The 21,288-nt window shown below is 31.6% G+C and overlaps 2 protein-coding genes and 2 pseudogenes across 2 annotated transcripts; all 4 read right to left on the reverse strand.

Moving 5' to 3' along the window:
* Positions 1-941: 941 nt before the first annotated feature.
* LOC145578521 (auxin-binding protein ABP19b-like) lies at positions 942-1,586 on the reverse strand (annotated as a pseudogene).
* Positions 1,587-5,075: 3,489 nt separating this feature from the next.
* Positions 5,076-6,187, reverse strand: LOC145578522 (auxin-binding protein ABP19a-like). Its single transcript, XM_081635829.1, has one exon. The coding sequence runs from the start codon at positions 6,130-6,132 to the stop codon at positions 5,500-5,502; it is 633 nt and encodes a 210-aa protein (XP_081491955.1). The 5' UTR covers positions 6,133-6,187; the 3' UTR covers positions 5,076-5,499.
* A 3,886-nt stretch (positions 6,188-10,073) lies between these two features.
* Positions 10,074-10,703, reverse strand: LOC145578523 (auxin-binding protein ABP19a-like). The gene has a single exon (XM_081635831.1). It carries the CDS (start codon positions 10,701-10,703, stop codon positions 10,074-10,076), a length of 630 nt encoding a protein of 209 aa, XP_081491957.1.
* A 4,893-nt stretch (positions 10,704-15,596) lies between these two features.
* LOC145578524 (auxin-binding protein ABP19a-like) lies at positions 15,597-20,176 on the reverse strand (annotated as a pseudogene).
* Positions 20,177-21,288: the final 1,112 nt, after the last annotated feature.

Consider the following 21,288-nt stretch of genomic DNA (forward strand, 5'->3'; position numbering starts at 1 on the left):
GTGGCAATAGTTGTTAAAACAAAAAAAAAAAATATTGCGGGAACGACTATTGCCACCGGTTAACCGGTGGCAATACTTAATTTTGCCACCGGTTTTGAACCGGTGGCCTTTTCAACCGAGTATTGCCACCCCCCAACTGACCACCGGTTCAAAACCGGTGGCATAGGGGGGTTTTGAACTGGTGGCCAATTGATATTTTCGCCTAGTGTTATACTCTTTCACTCCCCCTCACATGAAAGGCCCTTTGAGCTTGAAATGTGGATGCAACACAGGCCCACCTATACCTGGTGCGAATTAATTCCACTTTGAAGGAGGGGCGGATGAGATTCGAACCCGTAACCTTTGTGTCACGCTGGCTCCGATACCATGTTAATGGACCAACTCAACCAAAAGCTTAAACTTATGGTTGAGGCCCAGGAATATGTTTTATACTCTATCAATAATTTAATTAAACCTTGTGATTATATGTATTTGATATTTAAGATATCTTTTATTTTTTTATTAGACCTTGTGATTTGTAATTATATACATTTATTTTCATGTCTATAACATGTTTGATGATTGGTTTAGATGGTTAACCATCATTCTTAATTATAAGAAGTTGGGTGTTCGAAGCCAACAATGATATTCTTTATTAATAACTCTATACATATGGGTATTAATTAAAAGAAAAAAAAAACCGACAATACATACATTTAGGCTCTATTTGTTATCATCAAAACAAAGGGAGCTAGACCACTAATTAAGAATAAACTCCAGTCACGGCAATCAGTCATCAAGAATGGCCGTTGGATAGAAATTACAATTACATAGTATTAAACGTGAAAGAAATAAAAGTTTGATCAACCTTTTTTTTTTTTATTTAACAATACAAAGAATACTTGGGGAATTTTTCTTTGTATGCATGTCATACTCATCATCATATCCCTAAGAAAATTTGATCAATTAGTGCCACCCAACATTTTCTTTTACTTCTTAACTTGTGCATCATCCATCAAAGTAACCTTCTCAATCAATTCCGAGAGTAGGCTGCTCCGGAACAAAGCGAGATCCACTACCTGGATACCGGGATTTTTACTTGCGAAACTTGCATATGCAAGAACCGGTGTTGATCCTACATTAATTTGGAAGTGTAGTAGTGTTGGTGGGAAGATCATTATGTCTCCGTTGCTTAAAGTTTTATAGTATGCAGTGTTTTTCGTGTCAATAAACCCTCCAATTATAGTTCCTTCTATTATTATTAGCCTAGTAATGTGTAGTCTAGCCTATGTGTGTGCAATGGTACAACCCCGCCTACACCCATGTCTGCTCGTGTTATGGAAATATCCATACCGTTCAAACCCGGGAATTGAGTAACGGTTGCCATATTTGCACCGAATTTGAAAAGGTCGTTTGCGCTGTTACCTGCCACTTTCAAACCGGAATAAACAAAATCATCTACGTACCGTGACTTCTGCAGGATTCTTATAAGGGTATCCTGCTGGACCATTAGGTAGGCTCAAGTCTCCAACACAATAGTCGGAAACAATAGTAGCACAAGAGAAAGACACTAGGAAAGAAAACATGATAAAAATACGAAAATTCATCTTCGAATTGAATGACCTATTTTACTGATTGCATGTATTGAGGACGGAGAATGCTAACAAATTGAGGATGCTATATTGTTTGTTTACACTATTTGCATTTTTATTTTTAAGGAGTTTGTAAGCCTTTTTATATACAAGAAGAAGTTCGTAACTTCGTAGATAAGATGTATGGCCGGTATGGGTAGCTGTAAACTATTGACTTTCCTACACACATCAAATACTTGTGCTTGTTAAGGGGGTTGACTTTTGCTATATGATGTAATTTAAATTAATATTGATACATTATTTTTGTGTTAATCAATCATTTTTAATATGTATGATAACTCAAATAATCATTGAGAGATCATCCTTGGGGCATCAGTGCATGCAACCAACTATACATGGTACAAGTCGCAAAGACTCAATTACCGTCGCTCCATTTTAGCAAATTTATTTGGTAATTAAATTGTTCAAAATAAGTATATATAGTACGCATTTTAATACCATTAATTTATTTTCAGACATATCAAAATCGTTTTTAAGCTCATTTTAACTTTTTTCATTCAAACTCACCATATATTTATAAGCAAAATTGATAAAATGAGAAAATAAATAAGATCCTCATGTAAAGTATACCTTGAATCAATTAATAAGAATAATTGAATTTGTATAAACCAATAAGATCCATTATTTAAATCTTGATAACTCAAACTCTTTACAAAGAGGAATCACTAGAGTTGCAAATTAAATTTATACATACTATATTTTTCCCGAAATGTGAACAACGACTATCTCACCTTTTTAGGCCGTTGTATATCCGTAAAACTATAAAGCAGGTCGATTTTTGGTACATATATATGATGGTGATGTGACAACTTTTTATTGTTTTATCTTCATATTATGATATATTATGTAAACATAAATGTAAATGAATTCAACAAACTTTGATATGACTAAGTTGTGATATTTCAGTCGAGAACGGATCAACATGTTCATTGTACTTCGCATTATTATTCATGTGTTTTTGTAGCTGGAGTAGTATAATATTTTTATGATAATGTTCGCACGTAGCATTGATTTTGAAATAAAACAGATTTGATTCGTAGGCCGAATATTTGATCAGATTAGCTTAGTTTATATTTAGTTTATTCCACGTTCGCATAAATTTAATTTTTTTGTGTTATACGATAGGTAGATTTAGGCCTGTAAGTTCGCCTTATATTTGCTTATTTGAACTTATCCGATCTGGTCTGGTCTGATCTTATCTGATCTGGTCTGATCTGATCTGAATGTCAAATTTGACCAAACTTTGACCTTAAATATACGATTACAATCTATATGGAAAAAATATATCAAGTGGGGTCTTGTTAGATTCATAATAATGTGTACTTTATTAATATGTGATTTTCAGAATTTTTTTCATCACGGAATTAAAGATATTTAGCGATAAAAAATTGCACATAAAACGATGATCTGATCTGAACTGAACTTATTTTTTCTGAAATAAGGTGAACTAAACAAGGCCTACTAAACAAGGCCTTAGCCTGAGTAGTAAATGGATAAGGTATGTATATCAGTATATGTAGGCTTATTTTAATGATATCCTCGCTATTATATTATACTAAGCTTAAGTTGTTAGAACATTCGCTTTATATTCGTATGTGCGCACGTCTTAAGATAGTTTGCTGCAATTATTTTGATTTGAAGATTAATTATTTGTTGTTTGAGTTCAGCTACCTAGTAGGTTATTTCTAAATATAAACTTGATAGCATTTTGTAAATTATTTATATTACGGATTGCCTTTTAATTGTCAATTTATCCATTTACAACTTACGTCTCCATTTAAAGTTAACTAAAGGTTATCACAAAACTTTATATGAAAGACTAGTGGTCATATATAGTTTCAAATAAAATTTTATATGATCTCGAGATGTGTCCCTATAACCCCTTTAATTTATGAAACCCTCTAAAATTGATCCGATTTTGTTTAATATATATAACCTTCCATTTTTGATATTTTTGGACTTTTTCAAACCACAAAAAAGTAGTTGGGGTTAGTTCTTCCCATGCCCCGGAAACCATGATACTTTGGGATGAAAACCATTTGAAAAGAAAAGTTATTGTGTGGAACTCTGAACTTCATATATTTCTGCATACTCCGTTTAAATTTGTCTTTTTAATCAAATTATAACACTCAAGAAAAAATGTCCAGTTATCGCAAATAAAATTTATTACCGGATGTAGAAGTGTTGCAATATACTTCAAATTATTCTTATTAGACAAGTTTTATTTTTAATGATTTTTATGAAAGAGATGAGATACGTGCACAATTCTCGGCAGAAAAGAGAAAATCCAAGTTTATCTACTTGATAAACCATTATTGTTTATCAAATGACAAAATTGTAACTAAATAAATACACAATTTTTGTATTGTTCATACCAAAACCGTTACTTGAGATAGCGATTTATCCTAAAACCGCAATTTCAAGTAGCGATTTTCCGTATGATATTACAATTTTACCCCGCTTGATAAATGGATTATGTATATTAAGGAGACAAATTGGGACTCTCTCCCAAGCTAAGGAAACATAATAAAATTCTCAAATGTGAAATTTTCTTTTGTATGGGGTAGCCAACTATGAATATTTGAATAACTTTTATTCTTTATTTATACTACTTAAAAAAAAATAAAAGAAAAATGCATACATTTAGGCTCTACTCCCTCCGTTTTTAAATACTTGCTCCATTTCTCCATGCGCGGAGTTTTAGGAGAAATTGGAGAAAATAATAAAATATGGAGGTAGTGGGGTTAGTGAAAGGATAAAAAATTGTAAAAAACCAAAAGTAGTGAAGAGAATTAAAGGAGAGAGAATATGGAATTAATATTGTTGGGTCCACTTGGTGAGAGAAATTAATTAAATATTATAAAAGCTTTCCAAATAAGGAAATGAAGCAAGTATTAAAAAACGATCGAAAATAGAAAATGGAGCAAATATTTAAAAACGGAGGGAGTATTTGTTTTTCATCAAAACAAATGGAGCCATTACTTTGGAATATTAAGAATAAACTCCATTAGTCATCAATAATGACATGACACGACAGAAATTATAAATATTAATGGAATGTTTTAAAAGAAATAAAAGTTTGATCAACTTTTTTTCTCCAATACAAAGGCACAAAGAAAACTTAGCTTAGGGGATAGATCTTTCTGTGTATGATGGTCGGTAATGTCCTTAAGAAAATTTGATCAATTAGTGCCACCCAACATTTTCTTTAACTTCTTGACTTGTGCATCATTCAGCAAAGTAACCTTCTCAATCAATTCCGAGGGTAGGCTGAGAAGTCTAGTACTTGGCACGACCATTAGAAGTGTTGGTGGGAAGACCATTATGTCACCCTTGCTTAAAGTTTTATAGTATGCAGTGTTGTTCGTGTCAATAAACCCACCAATTTATTTTTTAATGTTCGGATAGCGGTCAAGATGCATCTAAACCACGACGACACCTTAGGAGGCTATTTGTAGTTGGAACCATTAACCGTCAATAAAATTAGTCATTTACAATTTTTAATAATACAGTAATACAGATAAATGTCTTCTTTGGCCATGGGGTAGCCAACCAAGAGCCTAATTATTAACTTCGATATTTTATAATTTGTCAAAAAAAAAAAAAAAACACGCTTTCATGTTTTATAAATACTACTAAGATTCAAAATCAGAAAAATGGTACACTTGTATATTTCAACATAACATTAAGAAAGTACTCTGTTAATTGTCACGAATAGCTGGAAAGAAATTATGCACATATACTAGTATATGAATAGTGACCTGATGAAGTACATGTTTGATCAATCTTTTTTTCTATATCTATATGTATATATAAAATAAGTGCAAATGAAACTTAAGATCGAAAATTGTTCTCTTAGAATAATAGATCAATTAGTGCCACCAAACATTTTCTTGAGCTTCATGATTTGTGCATCATCTAGCAAAGTAACCTTCTCAATCAATTCCGAGGGTAGACTGTTTCCAAACAAAGCAGTGTCAACTATTTGGATACCAGGATTTTCACTTGCGAAACTTGCATATGCAAGAACCGGCGTTGATCCAACATTAACTTGGAAGTGTAGTAGTGTTGGTGGGAAGATCATTACGTCTCCCTTGCTTAAAGTTTTATAATATGCAGTGTTATTTGTGTCGATAAACCCTGCAATAATCGTTCCTTCTATAACGATGATTAGCTCAGACACTCGATGTGTGTGGATTGGTACAACCCCGCCTACCTCCAAGTCCGCTCGTGTGATGGAAAGACCCATACCATTCAAACCCGGGAACTGAGGGGCAAATGCCGTACTTGCACCAAATTTGAAAGGGTTTGCGCTGTTACCAGCCACTCTCAAACCTGAATAAACAAAATCATCAGCTGTGACTTTTGTAGGATTTTTACAAGAATATCCTGCCGGACTACTTGGTAGGCTCAAGTCTCCAACACAATAGTCGGATTGAATAATATTAGCATAAGAGAGAGATACTAGGAGAGGAAGAACGAAAAAAATAAGCAAATTCATCTTTGGAAGTGACTTAGGTTGTATGTATTTTTGTGGAAAATGCTAACAATGGTGTTTTTATTATTTTTCGTTTATTTAGACATATTCATTTTGAGGGGTTTGTAAGCCTATTTATATACACTCTAATACTCTATATGCATATAAGATAAGATAATAGGTTATAATTTACTAATTTGCTGACTTTCCTACATACGTGTGCTGTCTAAAGGAGTTGACTTTTTCAATTCGATGTGCTAATCATTAAAATGATTACCCAATTAATCAGATAACTGAAAGAGCAAGTGAGCAACCCTTTAACACCCAATCCCTTTCCTACTCTTTTTTTATTCAATACGACGGAGTAGTTGATGTTTAAGTATGGATAATATGGTTTTAAAAATGGTTTGCGTGCACGACTTCAATGAGCTCCATTAACCACATGTGTAATATTCACTCGAGTCTAACCCAATAAGTTTCTATTTAAAACATTATTTTATGTTTTGTTGCACCTTTATTTGCAATCCGTGTATAGGTTTGAATTTTTTGGTTCACTATTATAAATCATCTACTACTTCCATTACATATTATTTGCAACGATTAGACATAAAGTAGAGATGAAAAATGTCTAATCGTTGCAAATAATAATATGTAACGGAGGTAGTATAATTAAAATTTATGGAGTTTGCAATTAGTCAGTACATCCTCTATATGGACATATCTGATGGAGTATCTATTAGCTACCTGTATAACGCAACTTAAAATAAAATGTTGCTGATGTCCCCATTGTACACATGTCGCTCATAAAAAGATTTCCCGACTGAATCATAATTTTTTTATAGGTTCAAACAAAGTTTTATTTTTTATTTTTTTTTACTAGTATAAAAAAAGTTGTTTAAATTCTTTGATTGTTTTTACTCTGGATAAGTGTGTCTATTTTTTTTTTTTTTCAACTGAGTAAATTTATTTGGCATTTTTGTATTTGGTAATACTTCTCCAAAAATACACATATAAAAAATTTATTAATAAACTTATTGTAAACAAGGCTCACAATGAATTTATTTAAACCATGCATCGCACATTGGCACAGGAGTATAAACTAGTTGATGATAAAAAAAAATAAATAAAGACGAGAGAAATTAGTAGACCAATTCAATTAGAATGGAAATAAACAATCAGATTGATTACCTTGTGTATGTGAAAAGAAATTAGCATGTTCATTTGTTTACGTATTATTCACGCGTTTTGGTCGTAGCTGGAGCATTCATTTTATGTGATTATCTTTATAGTAGCTCTGATTTTGATTTAAAATAGATCTTTAATTAGTTTAATATGTGGGTCGAATAATGATTAGCTTAGTTTATACAAGTAATAAGTTCACGTTCGCATAATTTTATCTTCTTGTCTATCTCACACCGTAGCCTTGGCCTGATTTGTACTTGGGGTAAGGTTTATACGTGTAAGCTTTATTAATGATTTTCTAGTTATTTTATTTAATAAGGGTTATTTCATAGTTTGGATTAAATATTCGAGGTCTTAATATAAGCTTTAGTTTTAAGTGGGTGAGATTTAGATACGTCTTGGGAAATTTAAATTTGTTGCAATTGCCTTGACTTGAAGAGTGATTTAGTCATTGAGTGAAGCTAAGCTAGTAGTGAAATTTATACTAGAATTTGATAGCATTCTAATTAAATGTCATGCATCGGAGTAGACCGTTGAGAAATTTTAAAATTTAAATATCTAAAATTTAACATGAAATTGAATTGAGCTAATAGCTAAATACACTAATTGACACGAGTATAATTAAATTTAAAAATTGGCCACCAATTACACAACAATATCATCGAAATAATGTGTATTTAGCTAACAAGTTCATGACTTCATGTCACTATGTGTCCTTAGCGACCAACCAACATTTGGACACTAACGAATTCATACGACTCAATGTAATTATGAACTTTCCTTTTTTATTTAAATAATACATTTATAATTAGTTTAGCATAATCAACACATTTTGTATGTGGCTGGCAGCTAGCCACACCATAATAGAAAATATTTATATAATTTAAAATATTTCTTTTTTATTTTGCGAATCTGACTCCAAGGTGAGATAATGTAATTTACATAATAATATATTGCTGTCCGTAGTACAAAAATTCGAAACCACCTCCATATTTTTCTTATATTATATATATATTATATATACTAAAATACTTGTCAAAAATTATGAATTCATTTCACTTCTTTTATAGACGTGAAAATTCATGTTACTGTTGCAAAAAAAAAAAAAAAAAAAAAAAAAAAAAAAAAAAAAAAAAAAAAAAAAACATATCGCGTAAGTAGAGCTGATGAGGTGATGAAATATAATGTTATTCAACCATGTTGAATTTAATAGTTTGCACCTAGATAATGAACAACACAAGACCTTAATTTGTTGTTGTTGGGTAATCTACATCATTACATGGTACAGTTGACAATTTAGCCCAATTTGTTCATAGTATGCTCGACTCTATCCAAAGATAAATATACTGATCCAAATATGATACAGTACTTAAAAGTCCGGCCAACTCTGCAATTGTGTATGGTATCTAAAATAAGTACAACTTTTTTTTTTTTTTTTTTTAACAAAGTATTAACAATAAAAGAATATCTTATGTCTTGCAAATAATACTTTTGTTGTTACAAATAATAAGAAATGAAGGCAATACCACTGACCTTTAGATACACGTACCCGAATTCAAGATGCATGGAAGTAATTTAATCTACTCATACCAGTTTAACCAAAATCGTTTAGGAGTTTACTACTGTTTCTATTTCTCACTACCCCAAATCCGAATAAAAAAAAAAAAAATCACATCTATTTTATCTCATCCAGCTTCAGCTTGTGTCCATAACTTTTGGCAAGGTAGTGAAGGTACCATCTGACCATCTTTTTTTTACTCCATGTACGTACCAGGCCATTATCTTTATTTATTCTTTGGTGATTACCGATCAATAATTGTGTGACCAGTGCAAATAAAAATCTGAATATTCATAATGGTAAGTTTACTTGAATTGATTAAAAAACTAATATTCCAATGAATTTTATCTAAACATGTTATATTTTGTACGTACAAATTAAAACTGTGCAAGGTTATGATACGGTACATTGCTGTTTTTCGATATGGCCTTAATACAAAGAGCTTAGGGCAAGAGCTACCAATAATTTTAATAACTTGAAAACAACGAAGCTTGGGCTCACTTACTACGTACAAAGCTAAGATTGGATACATGAGGTCCTTATATTTGCGACGAGCGATCCAATGTTATTCAATACTTTGTATATGCCACTCTCAAATTTCTTTGTACACTGCACGCACTATAGAATTTACCTAATTAAGTTTATTCTTGACTACTATATATACTTACCTCCGTTTTTAATTAGTTGACACGTATTCCTTTTTATGAAGTTTTTTTTTTTAGTTGACACTTTTCCTTTTTGGGTAAGTTTTATACCTTGTTTTTTAAGTGTATCCCACTTGCTTTATCATTCTCTCTCACTCTCTCTCCTCTCCTTAATATGTGTGCCTAAATTGAACATGTCAACTAAATAGAAACGGAGGAAGTATTTGATTATGATCAAAGTTGTTCTTCAAAAGATAGGGCACAATTTCTCGCAAGGGCATGAATTCTAATAAGCATTCCAAATATTTGGTACTTCCAATCGATTAAGTTAAGTGTTCATCATCTGCCACGGCTTAAGGTGATGTGAAAAACCTTTATTTTTCATTAATAATTTAATACATACGAGTAAAAAAAAAAAAGGATACATATATTAGAATCTATATGTATTTCGTCAAAACAAATTGAAGGAAGTTATTAATGAAACATCAAGAATAAATTCCGTCAGTCATCTAGACCGTTATTGGACAGAAATTACTTTTTTTTTTTTTTTTTCGAAACACAAATTAATGGCACAAATTAGATCAATTAGTGCCACCAAATAATTTCTTTAACTTGTTAACTTGTGCATTATCCAGCAAAGTAACCTTCTCAATCAGTTTCGAAGGTAGGCTGCTTTGAAACAAAGCGAGATCCACTGTATGGATACCGGGATTTTCACTTGCCAAACATCCATAAGCAAGAGCTGGTGTTGATCCTACATTAATTTGGAAGTGTAGTAGTGATGGTGGGAAGATCATTACGTCTCCCTTGGTTAAAGTTTTATAGTATGCAGTGTTTTTCGAGTCAATAAACCCTGCAATTACCGTTCCTTCCATTATGATTTTTAGCTCGGCCACACGATGTGAGTGCAATGGTACAACACCGCCTACATCCAAGTCGGCTCGTGACATGGATATACCCATACCATTCAAACCTGGAAACTGCATAACAGAAGCATTATTTACACCAAGTTTGAAAGGGTTTGCGCTATTAGCAGCCACTCTCAAACCGGAATAAACAAAATCATCAACTGTAACTTTAGCAGGGTCCTTACAAGGGTATCCTGCCGGACCATTAGGTTGGCTCAAGTCTCCAACACAATAGTCGGAAACAATAGTAGCACAAGAGAAAGATACTAGGAAATAAAACATGATAAAAATACCAAAATTCATTTTCGAAATTTAGACCACTTAGATTAAGCTTGGTGATTGTATGTATTGTGGAGATTGCTAACCAAGGGTTGTAACCCTATTTATATACAAATAGTTTGTAACTTTGTACTACGTATAAGATAGGATGTATGATGGGTGACTAGACTATTGACGTTCTTCATAGTACATACATGTGCTTGCATGGTAAGGGGATCTACCGACTTTAATATTTCAATTTGATGTAATTAATTAATGGTACATTTGTGTTAATTAATAATTAGAGATATATCTATTCCCACTTAAATTTATTACTCCCTCCGTTTTCATATGATATTCCCATATACAATCAATCATATAAGATAAGAAACGAAAAATATTTAGAATCTAACATTAAAGTACAAAATAATTCATAATTAGTTTACCTTATTTAAGGGTGTTGATTTTTTTTTTTTTTTTTTTTTTTTTGGGAAAAGCATAAGTCATAATTGTATATTCAATATGGGTAGATATTTTTAAAACGCCCAAAATTAGTTTTCCTTACATAGAGCCATGTCATCAATGCACAACCAATTAATTCCAAAAAAAATTAAGTTAAAAATGGAACATATTCAATATAAATAGATATTTTTAAAACGTCCAAAATAGTATATAGGATTAATATTATAAAACGGAGGAGTACTCCGTAAATCCCTCCATATGTTTCCATTATATTAACAATAATAATAATAAATAAAGACGAAGAGAGATTAGTAAACCAATTTAATTAGAATGGAAATAAACAATTAGATTACCTTGTGCATATGAAAAGAATACTAGCATGTTCTGTACGATCATTTGTGTATGCATTACTCCAAGTTTAGACTTATTTTTTGTTTATATGTTCATAATAATTCTACAATGTGATTCTTAAAAAAGGTATCATAATATGATGGTGACGTGGTAAGATTTAATTGACCCAAATTTAGCATTTTGATTTTCTTTTTGAATAATTTTTAATGTCCATAATGTATTAAAATTGTATATATTATGGGTTCATTTTAATACATGTATTTTTTTTAGAAATACATAATTATAAATTATGAAAATCTATTTTTATAATATTAATTAATTTGCTAAATTATACTTATAATTAAAAATCATAAAATTAAAATTGTTCATCACAAATTAAAATTTGTCGATTTGGGATTTCGGGCTGCAATTGTTGGCTGGCTGCCGGAGTTTGCGGGTGAAGAGGGAGCGGTCAATTGGGGCTGCTGTGGTGGTGCAAAAGTCAAGGTTGTTGTCGGCTGCAAAATTGGCTGCTGTGTGGGGTTTGTGGTGGATGGCCGGAAATTGCAAAGGTGTAATTTAGAAAAATTGGCTGCAATAATTTGGGGATTGTTTGAATGGGGATACAGTATACTTGCTGTTAATTTAGAATCTGTGCTTTGGAGGAGTTCGAGTTTGACTTATGAAATTTAGAAAAAATTCTTTCAGAAACTTCATGTTTTTAATTCGTAAGGTGCTAAATCATGATGAATTTTTGATTTTTTAAATTTTAATTTTCAAAAATATTTTTAAAAAAAATTAAAATAGATTTTCATATACAATAATTATGTATTTTTTAAAAATACATGTATTTACAGTTATACATACATTATAGTACATTTTAACCTTTTAAAAATAAAGGAAAATTTGACCAATCATAACATGCCACGTTAGCATGTGATTGTGCCTTTTTTTGAGAAATGACACAGTAGAATTATCCTTGATTTTGTAATAAAATAGGTTATTAATTAGCTGGTCGAATAATCGGATTAGCTTAGTTTATCATTGGTTCACATTTGCATAATTTATTTTCTTGTCATACTCGGTAGCCTGATTTGTTGTTGGGTTATAAGGTTTATACATTTAGGCTTTATTTTAATGATATATTCTTGTTATTTCATTAAATTAGGTTTGTTTTAATAGTGTGGATTGATTATTAGAGGTTTTATATAAGCTTTAGTTTCAAGGGGCATTAAGAAGAGTAGGAAGTGCTTCCAAAAAAAAAAAAAAAAAAAGTAGAAAGAGATCATAATTAGTATGACGGTGAAAATTATGTTAGCTTCTAACAATAATTAATAGGTTATATAGTGGTTTGTAGAAGCATCCAGTTGATTTTGTAATCATAATTCATTAAATAATTTTCAAAGCAATAAAAATTAAAAATTATGGTTTGGAAATTTTATCAAGGAAAATAATAAGTCTACTATTAGAGCCGAGGACGTCAAAGTCTTGCATGGCGTGCATGCATGAGAATTTTGCAACAATTACGTATAGTACATTATTCACTTCATTTTCACGTACTTACTTACAGCAAAAGCCATGTTTTCATTTTTTCACCCACTTTATTTTCACTTATTTAAAGTTAAATAATAAATATATATTTATAAAAAGGAAAGAAACCATTTAAATGTGAAATAAATCAAACATTTATACTCCATATATAAAACTTCAGTATTTAAATTTTTTTTAGAGGAATTCTCATTGATAGCTATGTAAAATTGCACATTCTCAATGGTAACAATTTCTTTTACAAATTCATCCAAATAGCGTAACTTTTGATAAGTTTCTCTAACATGACCATATATTTATAATTAACAACTAATGAACACCTTGCCCCCACACCCTCCACCCTACTCCCCACCCCGACCACCCCCGTTGTCGACGCCGTACTACTCCTGAAACTGAGCACGTGGCGCCGGCGACACCCCACCTTGACCCCGGGTGATAAAAAAATTTGGGTCAGTCGAGTCAAGCATTCATATCTCATATCCAAATTTGAGCTTTTTTTAAGCCGAGTTTGGATTTTTAACTAAATAAATGTTATTGAATTTGCCAAATCCGCCCTTTTTCAGATCGAAATTGATTCACAGGTTTTCAGTCATAGTTGATCACCTTTACAACAAATATGTTTCCCGTGAGAATTGTGCAAGCTTATGTTGTACCCATTACTCTCCATTTTAACTCGTAATACGTTATTACTCATATAATTTAATATGATCCATATAATACAAATTGATCGCACAAATCATAAAGCTAGTACATAAAACATATAGTACAAAGTATGAAAAATACGAAGTACTCTGTATTAGATTATGATGAGAAGTCAAATGAGTTGCAAAAACAAAAGGCATCATTTAATATAATTTCTCTATTAAGCCGATTATATATACCTCTGAATTTCTGAAGTCTGAACTAAGCTATTGTTGCCCATATTAGCATAATATAGCAGCCATATATATTACATTACAACTTGCAAGTCACAGTTCGCGAAGAAAAAAAAAATCCTAAGACAAAGTAGGGCACACCTGGGTATACTATACACTCATAAGTATTTTGTTTTCATTTTGATGATTGTTTTTTATTTAATCATTAAATGAAGAGTAAAATTAACCTTGGATTAGTTGGATGTATATAACAAATTCTACTCAAGATTATGCAAAGAAAAAACCAAAAAAGAAAAAAAAAATTCCTACTACCCTCAAAGAAGGAAGGCTTCAGCTTAAGAAAATTGCAAACACACCAAAAAAATTCCTAATGATTCTAGGGTGATCTAGTGACGGAAGAGAATCCTAGCTATCTCATTCTCTATCACGAAAATCAGTCAACATAATCAATATGGCAATGATATCTCATTTTCTATTAACAAAATCTGAAAATCGGTCTCCATAATCAATATGATTCATATAAAAAGGGGGCACCCCAGTTGCTCTTCTTGAGAAACAAGAAGAGTTTCTCTAGTGGCAATTATGTAATAAAAATGCTTTGGGAATTGTAAACAAATAGTATTATAATCTGAATATTTGCTGGTTGTGGGTTCCACTAATCTGGTGAGGTGGATCATTGTAGACGGTGAAATTAACGTCGTTTGTTCAACATTTGTCAAAGTTATATTTACCCCCACCGTGGAAATATTATCATTCAATTTACCAAAAAAAAAAAAAAAAAATTATCATTCATATTCACCGATTTTCAAATCGGAGCAAACCAACAATTCCAGATCTGAAAATTGTCTTTCACCTCCACCGACAACACCATCACCTTCCTCTTTTGTCTTTCACCTCCATCGACAACAAACACCAACACCATCTTCCTCTTTCGTCAAATCGTCTCCATCAACCACAACCACCATCATCGGCGGCATAGGCGGCTCGCCGCCAAAATCAAATTAAAAACCCTATAACAAAGGGTAAAATTTATGGCATGGTCAACCCAAAGGGTAAGGGTGATCGTCCTCCATTGAAGCTTCGCCGCCAAAGCTCGAATTCTTCCATTGAATGGCGGCTTCGCCGCCGGAATTTAACGAAAAACCCTAAAGAAAATATTGAAATTAAGGGTATGTTTAACCCCTTATGGATAGGTGTTAGGCGCTTGTGAGCTTTTCCTCCTCCATTGAAGCTCCTACATACGAAGTCTGATCACCGCCGCAAACAGCAACGCTTTGGGTTGTCCAAGTTTTATGAACAGAGATGGAGGAGGTAACTCTCAAGGGGGTAAAAATTACAAGTTAAAACACTGAACATTCCGTCAAAATTGAGATTTAACGGCTTTATCAATGAAAATATGTAGTCATACTAAAATGTCAGTTATACCCTCATATCCCAGCAAAAACGGACCAAATTACCCTCATGAGAAACGCTCCTTGTTTCTCAAGAAAAGAAACTGGGAATTACCCTAGTAAAAATAGCTTAGAAACGGTCAAACGGAGCTAAACTTAATCTTCAGAAAGCAAAACCAAAAACTGAATTGGAAGAGTATATTCCAAACCTTATAACAAAATTACACATATACTAGTATATGGAAAGTGACCTGAACTAAATGTTTGATCAATCTTTTTTTCTATATATGTATATAAAATAAGTACAAATAAAACTTAAGAGAATTGGTCTCTAAGAATAATATATCAATTAGTGCCACCAAACATTTTCTTGAGCTTCATGATTTGTGCATCATCTAGCAAAGTAACCTTCTCAATCAATTCTGAGGGTAGACTGCTTCGAAACAAAGCAGTGTCAACAATTTGAATACCAGGATTTTCACTTGCGAAACTTGCATACGCAAGAACCGGCGTTGATCCAACATTAACTTGGAAGTGTAGTAGTGTTGGTGGGAAGATCATTACGTCTCCCTTGGTTAAAGTTTTATAGTATGCAGTGTTATTTGTGTCGATAAACCCTGCAATAATAGTTCCTTCTACAACGATGATAAGCTCAGACACTCGATGTGTGAGGATTGGTATAACCCCACCTACCTCCAAGTCTGCTCGTGTGATGGAAATACCCATACCATTCAAACCCGGGAACTGAGGGGCAAATGCCGTACTTGCAAAAATTTGAAAGGGTTTGCGCTGTTACCAGCCACTCTCAAACCTGAATAAACAAAATCATCGGCTGTGACTTTTGCAGGATTCTTACAAGAATATCCTGTCGGACTACTTGGTAGGCTCAAGTCTCCAACACAATAGTCGGATTGAATAATATTAGCATAAGAGAGAGATATTAGGAGGGAAAGAACAGGAAAAATACGTAAATTCATCTTTGGAAATGACTTTAATTGGTTGTATGTAATTTTGTGGAAAATGCTAACAAGGGTGTTTTAATATTATTCGTTTATTTAGACATTTCATTTTGGGGGGTTTTTAAGCCTATTTATATATACTCTAATACTCCATGCATATAAGATAAGATATGGGTTGGTTGTAATTTAATTACTAATTTGTTGACTTTTCTACAAACGTGTGCTATAACTTAAAGGGTTGACTTTTCAATTCGATGTAATTAATGATATCACTTATAAGTTTATAACCGTTAAGTGGTAATCAATTAATCAGATAACTGAGATAGCAACTGAGCAACCCTTTACACACCCATCAATTCCTAACATTTTTGTAAAATTTATTATTATAATACTAGTTGATGTTTATGTATCAATAATATTGTTTTTAACATATAGTTTACGTGCACGACTTCAATGAGCTCCATTACCCACATGTGTAAAGAGAACACCTTGAGCCAGAATAGTATAAACAAAAGTGAAAATATTTCAGATCAAAATACCTTGAAAAAAACGAAGAGAACCTAGCTTTAATAATTGATTTGATCGATCATGGTTTAATTTAATTAGGGGCTTTGCGAATTTAGCTTAACATATAGAATGGTGAATTTTAAATTAGTGAGCACATTCGAATAATTTATAACTAGAAACTAAGCACATCATTCAATTCTGGTTAGTCTAATCCTCATTTGTCATAGTCATTGTAGGCACTCAAAGTTAGTTATCAGTCTTTGGACCAGCGCCTGGAAAGCAGGTCCTTTCTAAGCCGCCAGAAAGTGTGATGTTTTATGTACGTATATGTACTCAATTAATGGAGTTTGCAAGTTTGGACTTGTAATCATCTGTTCCCAATTACATGTATTACTTAAGTTTATGTACACTTAAAAAAGATACATGATAATCAGGCCACATGGCGTGACCTGGTTGGTTTATGTTGCACGGGGACCAAAGCAAATGTTTACCATGGGATGGTATATACCATTCTTTGGTATACTTTTACACTACCATTGTAGTAAAAATTATCATATTTTGAATGAATATTTACACCGTGGTATAAAATAATACACTAACGTTGATGCTCTTCCGGACTCTTTTAATCTTTTGTGATTATGTTCATAGTAGTTGTGATAGTTGTAATAAAATTTAATCATATTAATTATTTTGTCTAATAATCAGATTAGCTTAGTTTATACGAGTAAATATTTTTTTTTGTCTTACATGTAGCCTTGACTGATTTGTAAAATGTAAGTGGAAAACCTCCCTTGGTTGTGTTCATCAGACAAATGTTCCACGAGAGCAGCACATCAGACTATCAGAGAAAATCAAGAAAATGAAAAGGGACTATTTGGGTGCAACAAGACAAAATTCATTAATGATCCACTATTGGGACAACTAAAGCATATGGAGCAAGGAATGAAAAGGTAATTCAAATAGTATTATAACGTCGTCCATATAATAGTACAAAAATTGGAAACCACCTTGATATTTTTTTTTACTGTAATTTATATATTACTCCGTAATATAGACTTGTCAAAAATTTATATTATTTCGGGTCTGTTCACATTTACTTCAATTCAGTTCAGTTCAGTTTAGCTCTGATCAGTTCAATTCAATTCCAATCAGTTCAATTTAGCTCTTAATTTCCCTCTCTCATAAAATATTCATTTTAACTCACTTCAGTTCAGTTCAGCTCCAATCAGTTCTGTTCAGTAAATGTGAACAGACCCTTCGTTAGAAACATCAAAAATAATACTCGTAGTATCACATAAATAAAGCTGATGAGATGATAAATATATACTTTACATCTAAATAATGACCAACACAAGGCCTCTATTTGTTGTTATTGGGTAATCTACATCATTACATGGTAGAATTGACAATTTAGCCCAAAATTTCATCCTACTAGTATGCAATGTGTATGAGTGCCTGACTATATCCAAAGGAAAAATACTAATTAATTTATACTTCCTATATGATGGTACCTAATAGTCTGACCAACTCCATAATTTTGTACTCCGTATCTAATATAAATACTAATGTACTAATTTAAGGTGCATACCTTTAAATGTACCCGAATTCAAGGTGTATGAAAGTAATTTAATCTTACTCATACCAATTTAGCCAATATTGTTTGAGTATATCACTATTTAAACTAAACTACTACGATAACTTCCAATCTTCCATTGATAATAATCTGCAAAGTATGAATAACCACAATCCACTAGAAAAATTATGCATCATTGTCAACCAAAAGAAAGATATTGCAATTTAATAACTTTCCGATGCTAAGGATTCCAACGAATTTGCATTTATTGTTGCTGCCGAAAATGAGCATCAGAAACTTAATTCATAAGATTTATGGGGAGAATTTGATAGAAGAGTGGGGTGCAGAGAGGAGAGAGAATCACATAAAAAGAAATCAAATTAGTGCAAGAATGAATTTGATCCTATCCAATCCACGTACTTCGTATTAAATTATCCAATGTATAAAATCATATTTCTTTTTGAAGATTAGTTGGTAGTTTTCCATTGATTGTTTGTTATATATACTTCAATCATATCCATGTTTTAATTGTTCCTCTATAGTTATTTAATGGAGATTAGGATGAAGGTTAAATACTTAGAAGATCATCCATGGCAGTGACAACTGACAAGTAGTTTTTTTCAGTTTTTTTTTTTCTTTTCAAAATAAATTAGTTTTTAAAACATTCATATTTTAGAAGTCAAATATTGAATGGATAAGATTAATTATTAATATTTAAACGGTTGAGATTGAAATTAGTTACAATGGCCACATTTTTTATCTAGCCATTGAATAGTCTTATAAATGAAAACCCTCAAAAATTATTGATGTCAATATCGCAAATTTCTGCTAAATTAAAATTCTTTTACTAGTTAAGTGTGATTGTAATTGATGTTAACTAATTAAAACATTAATTCTTTTAATTAAAAATTAATTTTTATTGATTAAAACTTATCACATATTTTTGTTACTATAAGGTGAAAATTCTTTTAATTTACGGAGTACATAATTTGATTTTCTCCCTTGGCAATAGTGAAATTTTAACTTTTACCATTAAATAATGCAACATACATATCTTTAATACGGAGTAATGAATAAGTAAATGTTGAATTTTGGAAGATATAGAAGAAAACATAACAATATCTCACATGCTTCACTGTTTTATTCCTTAAATAATTATATATAAACTATAAATCAATCATCAACCAACATTGTTGAGAGTACAGTAGTATATGAGCATTATTACTACAAAGTCCAAAGTGTTTAAATTGAAAAATACGAAGGGAGTAGATGATTGATTAGCCATGACAAAGTAATTTTCTCAAATAAATATTTCATACATTTTTTGTCTTGAAATATTCGAAAGACCGAAATAAATAACACGACCTCAGTTTATTCTCCTTATGCAAACTTAATTAATACGAGTACATACTATGCATGCATATATGCATGTAATTAGAAAATATAGTTGTAATAGTTCAAACATGGCTTAAAAACAGTACAAATATTTAATGGCTTAATTAGTGCCACCAAAAATCTTATTTAGTGTCTTCACGATCACGTGTCACGTGCGTAATGGTCAACACCGAAAAAGTAAAGTCAATGGTCATATTCCGACATTAAAGTCCATCCTCACAACAAAAGTGACTTATAAGAACCTTTTTCACCACTTTAAACATATAAAGTTTTTCTCCACAAAAAAGTGAACATATAAGTACCTTTTAGACAAATTTTCCAAAACAAAATCATCTACGATGACTTTAGCAGGATCTTTATAAGAGTACCCTGCTGGTCTACTAGGTAGGCTCAAATCTCCTACACAGTAATCAAAAGCAATATTCGCCGAAGAAAGAGAAACTAGGAGAGAAAAGACAAAGAAAATAGAAAGTTTCATATTGTATTTGGTCACAAAAGTAAAAGCACGCTAGTTGTATACTTAATGTAGGGAAAAAAAAAAAACAAAAATGCGAAAGAAGAATAATATAATGTTGCTTTTCTTTAATTTGAGGGCTTTGGAACCCTATTTATTATAAGATGCATGTGTAGTGACTTGTTGAATTTTCCTTGCAACATGACAAGTAGCTAGACAAATTAATTGATATCATGTATGAATTAATATGAAGTGGAATTAGTCATCGATCGATAGCAGAAAATTAAAATTCGTCGACTTGAAAATTGAAATTGAGAGCAACCCTTGTCTAATGTGAGTCATATTCATATATTAAGGTTGAAGAAAAATTTAATGGGCCATATTGATGGATGAAAATACGAACATAATCAAAAGACATGTTCCAATCACTTTATTCCAAAAATAAATAAGTTCAGATATAAGGATTAGATAAGACATATAAAATTGCATATAGTGATCATGCATATTCATATTCATTGTAGAGAACGTTTTGCGTGAGACCGGACTCACGTGAGTCCGGGCTCATTAATTAAAAAGGCGCGGGCCTGACCAACCCGACCAAAGCCCGCGCGCCATTTTATAAATTGTCTTAATTTTGTCGTTTTCATCATTTTAATCATTTTCATAAAATTTCGAGCGCCGTCATTCACTGAAATTCAACCACTTCATTTTCCCAAAATTTCATAAAATTCAAATCTGCAAAATTCATATAATTCAAATCTGCAAATTCCAGAAAAACATGGAGAAATCAAACAATAGGATGATGATTGAAGGAGATTCTGATTCACCTATAGAATCAATTTGCAGCTCAATTACTGCTGAAAAAGGTACAATCTAATTCATAATTTTCTTTACATGTAATTTCAAATTTCATGTAATATTGATTTCGATTTATAATTCGCATGATTTCAGATTGTATTATACCGATTTTGAAATATGAATTTCGACTTATAATTCGCATGCAAGCCAAATTGAATTTCAGATCGTATTAAATTTCAATTTAATATCAGATCATATTTAAATTGGAGTTAATTTCTACTTATTATTAGCAATTAATGCCAATCGAATTTCAGATCGTAGTTAATTTCAACTTATAA

Source organism: Chenopodium album, chromosome 14 (assembly GCF_948465745.1).
Source record: "Chenopodium album chromosome 14, dcCheAlbu1.1, whole genome shotgun sequence".
NCBI classification, from domain to species: domain Eukaryota; kingdom Viridiplantae; phylum Streptophyta; class Magnoliopsida; order Caryophyllales; family Amaranthaceae; genus Chenopodium; species Chenopodium album.

Bases quoted from the DNA above. Each gene is read 5' to 3' on its own strand.
- LOC145578522 (XM_081635829.1), bottom strand. From the start codon at position 6,132: ATGAATTTGCTTATTTTTTTCGTTCTTCCTCTCCTAGTATCTCTCTCT.
- LOC145578523 (XM_081635831.1), bottom strand. From the start codon at position 10,703: ATGAATTTTGGTATTTTTATCATGTTTTATTTCCTAGTATCTTTCTCT.